Here is a 15,826-nt window from a genome sequence, read left to right on the forward strand (position 1 = left end):
CACACAGACACACACACACAGACACACACACAGACACACAGACATACACACACACATACACCTACACACACACATACACACACTTACGCACACACACAGAAACACATACGCACGCACACACACACACACACACACACATGCACATTTGAATAAATGACCACAGAGTTAATCATTTTAACAGAGGGTAATGAAGACTGTGACCAGGCAACAGTATTGAAGAATTGACTAGTGGCTACTTTTTTATTCAGCAGAATTCCCAGGATAGAATCTGATCGCTTGGGGTTGAAGAATGAGTGGGTGGTATGTATAAGTAGTGTCATCTAATTTTTTAAGAAATTTGAATCTGAATCGACTCGACGACACACAATAACAACAGGCAAGAAGAAAGCTAATCCAGTAGCTTAACGAGTTGGCAGGATCACAGGAAGCAGTTTCCTAAGGCATGGAAGGCTTGGCTGGGTTTCTTTGCTGAGGGGAGAAGCCAGTAGAGACGTGAAAAATTAAAGACATTAGAGGAAGAAATAAATAGTAGAGAAATGTCCTGAAGTAGGTAGGAAAAGGGAAAGGATCAAGGATCCAAATAGTTTAATCAGAGAAAGGAGGAAAAAATCATCCTGTCAGGGAAAAGAGAAAATGTATGGGATGTTTGAGAAAACAGAGGATATTGAGAAATAGTCAGTTTGAGGAGATTTATACCATGTGACCTTGTTCTTACAACTCGAACGGCCCAGTCACTTGCTGAGAGTGAGTGAGTCAGGATGAAGTTGTGGGGATAGAGGAGAAAAGCTTTTCAGCAACCAGCGTTGCTGAGTTTAGTTGAAGCTGGAGGGTCTTGGTAGAATTAGAGCTGTTAGCTGTGATTTGCAGTTCATGTTATGGAGTCTCTCTCTCTCTCTTTTTTTTCCCTAACAATGAAACAGCTGAACTGTCCCAGACAATGGATACACAATCCAATACTTTTCCCATTATGTTTTGCTTTTGACATTGTAGTAAACAGAGCAGCATTCAATTTGTTTACAAAATTTAAATGATTTTTAAAAAATATCTTCACCAAAGGTTAAGGCATTTGAGTCTTTTTATTTTTTTAATTTGTTTAAAAAATTTGTAAACAATTGTATTCTTTGATTTATGATTAATCTGGGTTGGGAGGCACTAGATAATAGATAAGTTATTTCCCTAATTGAATAGTCTCTAATGGCAGCAGCTATAGTATAGAGGAAAGAATTCAAGGCTGAGTATGCCTCTTAATAGTTAACGTCACTGCGGGGAAGTCACTTCACCTTAAGAAGTCCCAAAACCAAAACCAAACCTGATGCCATCGAGTCAATTCCGACTCATAGTGACACTATAGGACAGGGTGCTGCCTTATAGGGTTTTCAAGGAGTGGCTAGTGGATTTGAACTGCTAGCCTCCTGGTTAGCAGCCGAGCTTTTAACCATTGCTCCACCAGGGCTCCTAAGGAGTCCTAGTAACCTTTTAATTTACATAATGTAAGTGAAACTTCTTTGCAGATGGAAAGAACAATACAAATCTAGAATGATTTCAAGAGCTACGTTTTAAATTGTATAACTACTTGTGAAATTTACTTTCCATGTACCATTTCTAAAAAAAAAAAAAATAGAATGCTAATAAAATAAGGGTGTAAACCAAGAAAAGTGAAGAGAGTGAACCAGGTACACAAACGATCTAACAGAGGAGAGTGCTGGGCTGCACATCTAGAGGGCCACAGTCCAGACAGAGAACGAGGACGTGGGGGACTGTGAGCTCTCCAGAGGGAAAAGGGGCATCAGTACAGCATCCTATATATTTTAGCATTTGGAAAAAGCTAATTATGGTATGATAAAATTGATAGAGCAGCTTGAAAATGTAAAGAAAGGGATTTTTTAATTAATAATTTTAACTTAATTTTTAATTTAATTTTTAAGCAATAATTACGTGTTTTTTAAATTGCTTAAAAACCACGTAATTATTAAGTACAGAAAAATAGATTTTTTATATGAAAAAATTGAATCTTAAACCCTTTCTTTGGTTTTGCAATGAGTTATATATATTACAGCAATTTATAGAAATACATGTATATACATATATAGCAAAACTTGCAAAAGAGGGAACCTGTGTAAGGTGGACACTTGTCAAAGGAGGAAAATTAAAATATTTTCTAGTAATAGAGAGCAATAGAAAAGTGGTAAGCACCCTCTCAAAGGCAGAAAACTTGCGAGACCTGGGGAAAAAGGCAATCTCGTTGAGTTCCAACTCTCACGGGTTTAACGGTATTCATTGTTGTTTTTGTTGTGTGCCATTGCGTTGACTCGGACACGTAGTGACCCTATAGGACAGAGTAGAACTACCCCATAGGGTTTCCTAGGCTGTAATCTTTACAGGAGCAGATCTCCAGGTCTTTTCCACCGCAGAGTCACTGGTGGAATATATAATATATATATAAAGGACTAGAAACCCTAAGGTTAGCAGTTCCAGGCACTCCTTGGAAACTCTATGGGACAGTTCTACTCTGTCGTATAGGATCGCCCTGAATCGGAATTGACTCGACCGCAACGGGTATATAAATGACTATTGCTTTAAATTAAAATATCCTTATACTCATATTATTTAGCAATATTAACACAAAACAATATAACACAGAGAAACAAACAACACCTAAAAGATTAAAAGTGAATTGCCTCTGGGTGTTATGACCGGGTGGTGAAGAAAATTGGGAATGGAGATTACCGATCATTATAAACCAATCAGCACTGTTTGTTTTTTGACCTACCCTGTTTCCCTCCATCTAAGATTAATTCAACTATAAGAAGCAAAATTTTTTTTTAAATGTATGACTGAGAAAGAAAAAATGCTGCCAATCCATCATAATGTTTAACTCAATTTCAGAGATGTGTATGTGTAAAAGGTGTGTTCTGGTATTACATAAAAATTAAGTTGCTCAAATTACACAAGTTAAATTATCCATGATAATCAAATGAACTTTAAAGAAAAGTGTTGGGGTGAGTAAGGATAGAGTGTTGAATCCTATGAATATCTTCCAAGCCACCCCTCTTCCTAACCGTAAAAGCTCCTATGCTCTTTTGTGTTTTGGTTATCATCTAGGATGCTGTACTATGTAAAAAGGTTTGTATTTTATCCAGTAAAGTTTATAGCATTATATGCAATAGTTTAGATCAAGAATCAGCATTTTTTTTTCCGTAAAAGATCAGATAATGCATATTTTAGGCTTCGTGCATCAAAAGGCAAAATTGAGAATATTATGTAGATATTTACGCAACATGAGAAGTCTCTGGGTGATGTAAACAGTTAACATGCTTGGCTACCAACCAAACGGTTTGAGGTTGGCGTTCACCCAGAGATGCCTCAGAAGAAAGGCCTGGTGATCTACTTCTGAAAAATCATCCACTGAAAATCCTGTGGAAAACAGTTCTACTCGGACACATGTGGGGTCACCATGAGTTGGAACTGACTCAATGGCAACTTTTTTTTTAAATGTAAGAGGAGAGAAAATGAATTTCCACAATTAAAAAAAATCAAAATAATAATAGCAGTAATAATAATAATTCTTTTTGGAAGGTAATATAATTTTATTTAACTTAGGTCCAAAGTTAGTGTTTCCGGTCATCAAGTGAAATGCAAATGTTCATCTGTGGAAACCGTTCTTAGCTTGCAGGCCGCACGAAAACATGACTGGGCAGATTTTGCCCATGGGCCCTGGTTTGCCAATCGCTGGTTTAGTCATCAGCTTCTATTGGCTACTCCTGAATTTTTGTTCTGGCCTGGTGAGAAGTGGTGGCATTCTGCCTGGGCCACTGCTGCCTGGACGCACACATGACGTCTGGGAGAGCAGTCTTTTGGCCTCTTGCCCTATTCCTTGCGACTCAAAGTGTGTGCTGACCAGTAGCATAGGTCTAGCCCTTGTTTGTTGTGATTATTAGGTGTTGTCGAGTTGATTCCGAATCATAGTGACCCCTTGTGACAGAGTAAAATGGTTTCATAGGGTTTTCTTGGCTGTTATCTTTATGGAAGTAGATTGGCAGGTCTTTCTCCCACAGCACGGCTGGATGTGTTTGAACAGCCTACCTTTTAGTTAGCAGTCCAGTGCTTAACCATTTGCACCACCAGGGCTTCCTGGGAGCTTGTTAGACATGCAGACTCTCAGGTTCCACTCTACAATGGCTAACTCAGGATCTGCATTTAAACAAGATCCTCAGATGATTCCTGTACACATAAAACTCTATCATAGAATGCTCGCAGATTTCTAGAAAAATCCAGTGAAAGACAGTTCTCCAGACAATTTCAAGCAAAGCCACATATTTAACTCATTTACCCAGATATTTTAGGGCAAAGCATATTTTACCTAAAGGATTTAGATGGCTTTGTTCTCCGGTTTTATTTGCTACTGTACTCTGGGTGCCGGTGAAAAATGACTTCCTTTAAAATTCGAAACAAACTTTGATTCCAACCTAAATTTAATCTACTTCATTTTTATTCTCAACTTGTATAAGATCCTAACACCTCCGAAGGAGGATGCAGTTTATCAGAATGCACACATTTTAAACCTCTAGCAGATCTGTATTTACAAGATAAAGCACAATGGTTTCAAAGGAGATATTACATTCAGATAAATAATGCATGTTTTAATATTGGCTGTGTGGTTGCGGACAAGCCCGTAAGAGTCCTGAAGCTCTTATGGTTTATTTTATTATCCTACCACGTAATAATTTTCCAAAGTAGACCATAATGATATCAAAGAAAACCAGGATACATTCAAACACTAAAGTTGCACTTGCTGTTTTATATGGAAGCAAAATCTTTATACTAAAAAATAGATATTTTAAGATTCTTCAGTTATTGGCTAAATTTACTCACTGAGAAAATTATGGGTTTTCTATAGGTAGTCTGATGTTTGAGTCTGTGATATGTAAGCTCACAACCATAAATATGAAATTCTATTGAGTCCTTAGAAATTCCTCTTGGATCCTTGATTTTGGCAAATTCCAAGAAGAAGAAATTTGCTCATGTAAGCACATACTGGTTGGTGCCCATGAGCCACTCATAGAAAACGCATTGCCATTGAGTTGATTCCAACTCATAGCAACCCTATAGGATGGAATAGAACTGCCCCACAGGGTTCCGAGGAGTGGATGGTGGATTTGAACTGCCGACCTTTTGGTCAGCAGCGGAGCTCTTAACCGCTGTGACATCAGGGCTCCAGACTCTCACAGAGGCAGCTGTAATTTCATTGTCATATGTATCTGCTGCTTTTGGGGAAGATATTTCTTATCCACTATGAGAACGACATACGTTTTTTATTTTTATTTACTTCACCTATTAATGCTGTGCTCCTATAATTGAACTGAGCTATTCACTCTCTTTCTTTTGTTTCTTTTTGACCATTGAAACTCATTTCAGGAGATTCAACTTTAGTTTGTGCTTTAATTTCTGAATATGGAACAAGTACCTCATTTACATGGAGATCAGATACACAAATGTATCTTGATAAGAATCCCGTATTGCTTTGGGTGGTGTACTAAATGGTCTACTTTACTTCAAATTTAATTACAACTTTGATGTCAACTTTAAAAATAAGAACCTGAGAACATTACCGTGTTTTACGCAAATAACGTGCGCCTTCCACATTTATTTGCCAACTGTGCCCTCGTAAGTACACTATGCTGATTTTTTTAAAAGCAACATGTAAAAAAAAAAATTGGCATAGTGGCAGTTATGAAAATATCTTGTATGGAGAGGGTGCGATTGGCAAACCAACGTAGAAGGTGTGCATTATTTGTGTAAAAATGCGGTAATGTGCTTTTATTAAATAAATGAACAATTGAATGAATGATTATTCCAGCAAAATATTTAGAAGTTATTTCTTTTTGTGTTTGCATAGTTCCCCCATTAGGTACTTTGCAGTGGATATGCCCTGTAGTGTTCCTTGGAAAAATGTGTCAGTTCCAAAACATATTAAAAAAAAATGTAATTTCACCCAAGCTAATCCTACTTTCAGTAAAGGTGACTGGATCCCTGAGTTGATTTTTAGTTTATCAAGCACTTTAGTTCCAACCAAGGAATGATTTTTATATTAATTGCCAATTATTAGAACTAGTAGGAGTTACTGGTTATATAAGAGAATCAAGCCCTTGACTTTACCTATATCATAAAGGAATTTTAAAGATGAAGGTCTTGAAGATATTCGAATATACTTCATTTGCATTTCAATTTAGATGTTATTTAAAAGCCAAATAATTGCTACCTCCTGTGTTATACATTTCTACTCTGTATAAGGCTTAATAACAATCTTAATTAGGCTAATTTTAGTCAGATTAAGACTTGTATGTGTCAGCACAAACTTTGGAACGCTGCATACTGCTGGCTTTAATTAACACTAAGGAAAGGAAATACTCATGTTGTAAACATTTTTTAACCAAAAAAGGCTAAAATGAAGTATGCACAATTATGTCAGAGGATAAATCACAACAAATCACTGATTCTAGATTTTTAGTGAAATAAGGTTGACATTAAAATAGATAATAATTACGGTCAAGTGTAATGTTAGGAAAATATTGTCTTGATAGAATACTTTGAGCATGATATCAATCCTTTCCATTTCATACAGAGTTCTGGAAAGTTTGGAGATTTTTTTTATAGTTGGCACCCTAATATACACTTCTTGATTTCATTAGGTGATGAACTTAGGAATGTTATATCTTGAATTAGAAGCCTCTCTTTTGTTGCTGTTTAAGAGCTAGAAAAAGGAAACAAATCTCTTTATTTCCTTCCTTAAGTTTCTAGTTTGACCAAGTGTGAGATTTCCATTTCTCACCCTTGGCCTGAGCTGTGATTATGCCTGTCAAACATTAGGCATTGTCATCCTTAAAGATGAGAGTCCCTGGAAGTGACTGAATGTGAAAGGACATCATGTCGGGAGTATAAGGAGTAACTGCCCATTGTGGTAACAAAAGGATTTTCATTGAATTCATTGGAAATAGCAGTGAGGATTTCAAGTGAACACTGATAATTTAACTTTCATTTTTAAAGCTAATAATAATAATAAAGCAATGACTTTAGAATTAGAAGACTGTAATTTAAATGATACTATCTTCGTGACTCTTGATCTCTTAAATGATTGTTTATCCTGAGTTTTAACGTGAAATGTATATGAATGGTGCCTAGGTTCAAATTAGAAACTCAATAAATATTTGTTCAGTCATAATTTATATGCTTATAAACCCCACCCACTTGAGTTCAAGGTAAAAGGAAATTTTTATGTCAGAATAATTTGATTACATAAATTACTATCAAAAGTACCCTAGGTTTGTACCTATGTGTCCTGATAAAACATGTTAATCTTCTTTAATTATAATCAGAATATGGAAAATTTAAGCAAATAGCTAGTTAAAAAGACAAATATCATCATATTTTTTATATTCCCATAGCAAAACGTTATGCAAATAAATGAGAAATTATGCAAATGAATGATTGCAGACTAGCTTAGAAACAACCAACTTCAGTATCTTGTACCCAAAGGAACATAGTTCAGGTTCATTGGAAATGACTCGAGTTTTTCCTCTTTCCTCTAGCAGTCCTTGCTATCAGTCCTGAAGGGGAATATTTAGTTCATTAGCAATAACAAATAATACACTAAGTAAACACTGTGTAACTCTCCTCTGGCCAACAAAAGTGTACCCCTCTTTAAGATTAAACATGTTCTCAAATATGCAGGAGTGGAGAATTGTCAAAGAGAATGTTGCCCATAGTTAAAGTGAATTTATGATTTCTTATGCTCAGGAAGTTTTTCTAATGTAATTCTTTCAGCCGTGCTGTGTAGAATATTTTCCTAAAGTTGTCTAGGCTTTTTTTTTTTTTTTTTTTTTTTAAGTAATTGAGCATAATTTGAAGCTCAGTCCGGGCTATTTCATGATATACATGACTGCTAAGGCTTATGGCATCGTACAGTATACATTTTGTCTTGCATTCATTCTGTTTCAATAGGGTAATTGCTGAGGGCATATACGATGGCTGACTTTTCTTGTGTACCTCCAGAGTGCCTAGGATAGTGCTAGCAAACCAAAACCAAACTTGTTGCCATTGAGCCAATTCTGATTCATAGTGACCCTCTAGGACAGGGTGGAACTGCTATATAGGGTTTCCAAAGAGCAGCTGGTGGATTTGAACTGTTGATCTTTGGTTGGCAGCCGAGCACTATTACCACTGTGCCACCAGGGCTCCAGGATAGTGTTGAGCACCCAGTAAATGCTTACTGGTTTTTGGGTTTTTACATTGGCAGACCAAGAAAAGAACTTTTAAAGATTTATGGATTGTCAAAGCCTGTTAAGATTTGGAGTTCTACTCTGTCCTATACGGTCGCTATGAGTAGGAATTGACTCCAAGGCAATGGATTTGGTTTAGTATTAAGATTTATAGTTTGCCAAAACTTATTATAGTAAATAAATATGGGGTGAGTGGCTTAAAAATTAACCAGAAAAGATTATGTACGATTGAAGATAATAAAATAAACTAAGGTAAGTTTAATCACTGAATTATTGTGAAAAACAAACTCATCCTGTGACCTTGTTGATGGCATTGACAAATGACAGGAAGCTTGCACCCTGAAATGTAACTTCTATGAGCAGAGAAACAACAAAAATTATAATATAATAATAATTGTGACTAGAAGACTGTGTGGTCTCCACAGATCTTTAAAAAGAATAAGAACAGGTTAGGCAAGAGAAGATCTTCTGGATGTCTGACCCTGACTATTTCAATGAAATTATCTCTCAAGTAGAGGTTAGGACAATAGATTACCATTCTGTGATATTTCTTGATTTCAAACTCCCTTTCCTTTCTCTTATGAGCCCTGGTGGCACAGTGGGTAAGCGCTCAGCTGCTAACGGAAAGGTCGGTAGTTGGAACCCACCAGACACTCCTTGGGAGAAAGATGAGGCAGTCTGCTTCTGTAAAGATTTACAGCCTTGGAAACCCCCTAGGGGACAGTTCTACTCTGTCCTTTAGGGTTGCCATGAGTTGGAATGGACTTGATGGCAACGGGTTCCTTTCTGTTTATGCTCACCAAACAATTAGACTTGCCCCCTGCACATGACCACTCATGATAATAACGGGCATTTATACAGCTATCACTATGTGCCAAGAACTATGTGTCAGGTTCTGGTGTTATCCTGAGTGAGTTCAAGTCTTAGAGAATAAAACCAAAACAAGCAAACCCTTTGCCGTCAAGTCAATTCCAACTCATAGTGACCCTACAGGACAGAGTAGAACTGCGCCATAAGGTTTCCAAGGAGCGCCTGGTGGATGCCAACTGCCAACCTTTTGGTTAGCAGCCGAACTCTTAACCACTACGCTACCAGGGTTTCCTACAGAATAAAGGGATCCCCAAATCACCTAGTTTAAATCCCTCAATTAAAAAAAAGTAAATTAAAGATAAGACAGTTCCAGTAGTGTTATGGTTTGAATTGTGTCTCCCCCAAAATATATTGAAATCCTAACCCCTGTACCTGTAAAGGGAGCCCTGGGGGCAATTCTACTCTGTCCTATAGGATCGCTATGAGTTGGAATCAACTCCATGGCAAAGGGTTTGGTTTGGTACCTGTAAATATGATCCTTTTTGGAAATATAGTTTTCTTTCATTATGTTAATGAGGTCATACCTGAGTAAGGTGGGTCCTAAACCTAATCACTTCTGAATTATAAAAAAGGCTGAATAAACACAAAGACACACACGGGGGAGAGGAAGACAGACAATGTCGACAAGTGCATCTACAAGCCCAGGAACGCCAAAAATTGTTGGAAGCTACTAGAAGCTGAAATAGACAAGGAAGGACCTGCCGCTAGAGCCATGCCCTGAATTTGGACTTCTAGCCTCCTGAACTGTGAAAAAATAAATTTCTGTTCTTTGAAGCCACCTACACATGGTATTTGTGTTACAGCAGCACTAGGTAACTAAGATAGGTGACTTTCTCACATTAACCCAGCAATTCAGTGGCAGAATAGTGGTTAAGACCCAGATCCTTGATTCCGAGGCTGAGCTTGGTTTGTAAGTTATCAGCAATTGTCCTCTTGTTTCATGAAGATATCTGAGGAGCCACAGCTAAGCAGAGGAGGGAATGATCAGAATGGATGGCAGTTGCTTCTCTCCCATTTCAGTCAGAGAAATTCTATTTTATGTTCTATGGTTTGCATTCTGAGCAAGACATCATAAAGTTTTTCACTTCTAAAATTATTTAAAAATCATTGCTACGTACCTTACTATTTGAATAAGTAGTATATTGAAACTGTGAATTACAATACTAATTTTTAATAAAATTTGCTACTGGTTCAGAAATTAATGCTCCCTAAGGATGGCCTGGTATTATTTTTTAGGTTTGTTACTTGTGTTAATTTTTAAGAAATATTCAGCATTGGCTTAGGTGTAAGGACTGCTTTACCTGAAGATAGGTATTGAAAGTTCACCATCTCTTTCTATCAGAGGTGCCTTCAAAGGAGGTAGAAAAGGATGGGAGGAATATAGGGCACTGATGTCTGGGTAGAGGTTTGGGAAGCTGGAGATATTATCACTCATAAACTCACCTTCTTCCAAATTATCCAAAATCTACCCTAATCAATATCTTAGAATTTAGCAGAGTATTAAAAAAAATTGTAAACAATTTACTCGAGATGCTAAGTTGTACTTACTAATGCATGCCAACAGAAGTGGTCCATCTCTTTTAGAGGGAAATAGGCAGGTGCTGAAATACTCCATAAAAGGAGCCAGGATTAATAATGGTAGGATGCTGATCACATTCATTACTGCAATCGGCAGAAGAAATCCGTTCAAATTTAGGTTGGAATTCATGGTCTGCAGATAATATCCTGAAGGAATCTGTATTTGAGGGGGAAAAGCAGCCATCAGTGGTTTAACTTTGGAGAAAGCCTCCTGCGGCCGAGCCTTGCCTGATGCTTGAGCTATGTGACCAATGAGCTGGATGTTCCCTAGCTTTTCAGGTTCCAATTACGAGCTGATAGTCTTCATCTGTGACATTAGGACTTCTGTTTAGTCTGTTAGCAATACTGTGGAGGAATCCTTTGTCATCTAGTCTATCTTCTAGCTTTTCCTATAGAAAGTAAAGGTTGCTCTAATTTTGTGTTTAGGATGCCACCTAAGAAATCAAATAACTTCAGATTTTTATATAAAGCTTTTTTTCATGAGCAGTAAAGTCAAAACCAGTAGAAAGTGTTAAGGATGTTTGTTTTTGGCTAAATGAATAAAAAGAAAACAAAAGATTTTTGGTTAGAATAGATTCTTCAACCAGCATCTACTTCAGTGGCAAAATAGATAGGAATGATTCTTTTTTTTTCCTAAGAAGATGGGTTCAGTGTGGAGAACACATTACCTGTTCTTAGGCTGTCTTTGTGGGCTCCCTGGATTGGCCCTATTTCTAATGTGAGTCAAGTAATGTGAGAAAAAAGAGAGAAAACATGCATAGGCCCGTGCTCCCCTTTTAAATTAATTGCGTGGTACTAGTGGACCATACCCCCATCCATCTGTCAGTTTGCTGTACTGTGGTGGCTTGCATGTTGCTATGATGCTGGAAGCTGCGCCGGCGGTATTTCAAATCCTGGCAGGATCACCTATGATGGACGCATTTCAATGGGGCTTCCAGACTAAGAAAGACTAGGAAGAAAGGCCTGGTGATCTACATCTGAAAATTTGGCCAGTGAAAAACCCTATGGATCACAACAGAATATTGTCTGATATAGTGCTGGAAGATGAGCCCCTGAGTTGGAAGGCGCTCAAAATACACAGTGGCCGCAACAATGGACTCCAGCATACCAATGTCTGTGAAGATGGCACAGGACCAGGCAAAATTTTGTTCTGTTGATTCATGAGGTTGCCCATGAATCAGAGTCGACTCGACAGCAACTAACAAAAGTGGTCTACAAAGGGAGCTACATGAAAAAAGATTTGTGTAACAAATAACTGATATTTAAAAAAAAAATTCCCCTACCTCCCACAAGACCCTCAATGTAGTGTTAGAATTTCTTCATTTCAGAAAATAAATCCCAATGCTAACTGAAACTCTGACCCTAACCTGAAGCCTCTTCATGTGTTCCAAGCCCTTCTTAGGTCATAATACAGTCAGAACTAAGACACCGTGTCCCAAGAAAGGGGGCATCTCCTCACTGCTCTAGTTCCGGAGCGTCGTTACAATCCTCCCACCGTCTTTGCTGTCATTAGCGGCAGGTAATATTTCCTTAATGCCCAGTGGCACACGAAGCTACTTACTGGCATGGAGAGAAAGTCAGCCCTTGTCTTCTCCTTGAGAAATGGATTCTCTAAACTATTTTTCTTACAGTGCATGAGCCGATTAGGATTCCTGCCTCACCACCATCCCAGGAGAGCATCCCTGTTCAAGCATCCGGATGATAACCTCTCATTTAAAATGTTCACTACGTCCTTCTTCTATAATAAATTGTAAAATCTGAGATAGAATAGGGAGAATCAGAGTCATGGAGGCAGTTCAGCCGTTACCAAGTCTGCCATTTGTAAAATGAGGCTAATGCTGCGTTAACCGCTGAAAAACAGAAACTGACCACATGTTCACTGAGGTTCTTTCTATCTGTAAAACTTGTCCTGGTAATAATTTATCCTCTAATCATTGTTTGACCCTTACGATAGTAAACAAAGATTGTTTTGGTTGGGTACAGATGGCAAGAGGGAAGAGAACATTAGCTAGTTCTGCCCCAGTTCAATAAAATTAATAAGTGCATATCCTCCAATAAGAGGAAAATGAATAATGTTTTTATAAAAAAGTGCTGACAGCAGAACTACTCTAAGACTGAAAGGCTCCGAGCACAACTTGGAAGTTTCTGTTACTGGTTTCAAATGAGAATTATTGTTAATAGGAATAAAGTTATTATCAGTATGAATCACAGACACAGAAACCTGTTAACTTAATAATGTGGCAAATGTACTATTAATCTTTAGTGAAGCAATATTAATATATTGCCTAATCTAAGAAAAGGCTCCAGTGTCTCGAAAGCTTGAAATCATTTCTGCTTCTACCTCAAGTTCTGAAATCATCCCCTTTTAAAATTTTAAATACTTTTATTTCATACAAGCCTGTAAGCATTCAGAAATAATTGCTGTCAATAGAGATTCATTTTCATCTTTGAGTGGCCAGCAATGACAAATGGCAACATCATCAACCTTAATATCAACATATTTTAAATGTATGTCTTGGAACTGAAGGTCAATAATAGGTACTAAATTTAAAATATGGAATCCTATGATATTTTAGTCTCAGTACTTTGATTGCCTTTGTACTGCTAAATCAGTAATCACTTCCTCTGAGGGCAGAAATCTAATTCCAGCCTATCCCAATGGAAGTGTCCTTGGACTCCCTAGACAGGTACGGTCTAATTATTTTCTTTGAAGTTTCCAGCATAACGTTACCATATGTATATAATTTTGGAATTTACGTAGTCTCTGTTAGGGATTTTTGACCCAGCCATGGAGAGACACTACAGGTAATAGCAAAGCATGGGCGTTGATAACAGCCCTGAGTCGAATGGCTGCTCTGCCATATACTGGCAGGGTGATCAGGGGCAAGTTACTTAATGTCTCTGCGCCTCAGAGTTAAGAGAATATTAGACTTCGTAGGCTTGTTGTGAGGATTAAATTAGATTCTGTGAAGCCACCTTCTAGAGCTATGAGACATAATAGGTATTCAAAAAATATTAGTTTTTGTTCTGTGAAATAAACTGGGCATCTAGATTTGGTGAAATGCTTAAAAAATAGTTATCCAAATTTATGTCAGATTAAATATATATATACACATATATGTGTGTGTATATATATATATACATATATATATATACACACACACAACAGTTTGTAGAAAGGGCTCAAGCTCAATCAAAGGAAATATCAGCTGTCACTGCATTATGGAGATTAGAAATCAATAGTTTGTGCTCGTTGCAGAGTGAGTTTGAGTCAAGCTATGGGCCATTAACTTCTCCATTCTAAGATGTTTTTATGACATTAATGATCATATATATGGGCAAGCTGTCTGCTGTATTCTATATTTTTGTGTCAGCCATTGCTGTAGAATCAGGAGGGAGGTGAATCTTCTAAATCAGACTATCTTTCAAGCATTGTCTAGACCAGCAGTTAGCAAACTTCTGTAAAGGGCCAGATATTAAATATTTCCACATATGATTTCTGTTGTAACTACTCAACTCTGCTGTTGTCACATGTAAGCAGCCATATATAAGACAGACAAATGAGTGTCTCTTTGTTCTAATAAAACTTTATTTATGGACGCTGAGATTTAAATTTCATATAATTTTCATGTGTTACAAAATATTGTTTTTCTTCTGATTTTTTTCAACCACATAAAAATGTACAAACCTTCTTAACTTACAGACCATAAAAAAAACGGGCAGTGGACTGGATTTGGCCAGTGGGCAGTGGTTTAGGAGAGTGAGCGTTGTACTAAGAGCCAGGAAGTAGATGACCTACCTCCCAAAACAATCACTTAATTTTTCTGAACCTCAGTTTCCTCTCCAGCAAATTAAGTAGATGAGTAAGTTAATGTCTAAGTTTCTTTTCCTCTTCTTTTTTTTAAATTGTGCTTTAGGTGAAAGTTTACAGAGCAAATTAGTTTCTCATTAAACAGTTAATAACACAAATTGTTTTGTGACATTGGTTCCCAGCCCCGCAATGTGTCAACACTTTCCCCTTCTCCACCCTGGGTTCTCTGTTTCCATTCATCCAGTTTTCCTGTCCCTTCCTGCCTTCTTGTCTTTGCTTTTGGGCTAGTGTGCCCATTAGTCGTGTATACATGCTTGAACTAGGAAGCACGTCCCTCATGTGTGTTATTGTTGGCCCTAAAAACCTGTCTAACTTTGGCTGAAAGGTGACTCTAAAGAGTTACTTCAGTACTGAGCTAAAAGGGTATCTGGGGGCCATACTCTCGGGGTTTCTCTAGTCTCAGTCAGACCAGCAAGGCTGGTCTTTTTTTGTGTGTGAATTTAATTTTCTTCTACATTTTTCTCCCTCTCTGTCTGGGACCCTCTATTATGATTCCTGTCAGAGCAGTCGGCGGTGGTAACTGGGCACCATCTAGTTGTTCTGGGCTCAGTCTGGTGGAGGTTGTGGCAGTTGTGGTCCATTCGTCATTTGGACTAATCTTTCCCTTGTCTGAGTTTCTTTTTAGCTCTATTGTCCTATGATTTATGAATACAACTCACTTATTGACCTTCTAAATTTCAAATTGGGGGTTAGCAATGGAGAAAGTCTCAAACTTACTGAAAGACGTTTATGATCCTTTATTTTTCTTAAGAGATAAGTTAGCCTTTGACCATAACCACATTATTATTTTTAAATCATAAATACTTATAAAAGGTACTTTGGGTTAGTGTTTTTTCTCTGCTTTTTCTACAGTATAGTTACTGATTCACTAAGGAACTAATAGAGTGGGTGGGAAGAGAATCACTTGCTCATTAGTACTTATACTTAAGAGTACAGTGGAGGTGGTACTCAAATCAGTCAGTTTAGCTACTTGTTAGCACCACTTTTTAAAGGTTTAATGAGGGAAGAGGGTAAAACCTTTAGCTAAAGGGAGATTTTGTAATTGCCTACGAATTTAATATTTTTGTGGGCTTCTCCAGAGTCTTGTGACTATGCAGTATGATGTACTGTCTTGTGTACCTATCGACAAACATCTTTAGTTCTATGGGAGATCAACAGCACATGCCCAGGTTCTTCTCACGTGCATGTCTGTCTGAACCTGCTTAGTTCTTGAAATAAGAGCCCAGCTCCA

At 37.5% G+C, this 15,826-nt stretch overlaps 1 protein-coding gene across 1 annotated transcript in view; it reads right to left on the reverse strand.

The window, feature by feature from the left end:
* The window catches only part of SLC15A5 (solute carrier family 15 member 5), a gene marked incomplete at its 5' end in the record, with an annotated part of 90,369 nt that overhangs the window by 38,564 nt on the left and 35,979 nt on the right, over positions 1–15,826 (reverse strand). The window contains 2 exons of the mRNA XM_004387357.2: positions 10,695–10,881; positions 12,286–12,376. Coding sequence (XP_004387414.2) covers positions 10,695–10,881; positions 12,286–12,376 — 278 coding nt within the window. The remainder of the gene's footprint in view (positions 1–10,694; positions 10,882–12,285; positions 12,377–15,826) is intronic.

Source organism: Trichechus manatus, unplaced genomic scaffold (genome assembly GCF_000243295.1).
Source record: "Trichechus manatus latirostris isolate Lorelei unplaced genomic scaffold, TriManLat1.0 scaffold00184, whole genome shotgun sequence".
Classification (NCBI taxonomy): Eukaryota; Metazoa; Chordata; class Mammalia; order Sirenia; family Trichechidae; genus Trichechus; species Trichechus manatus.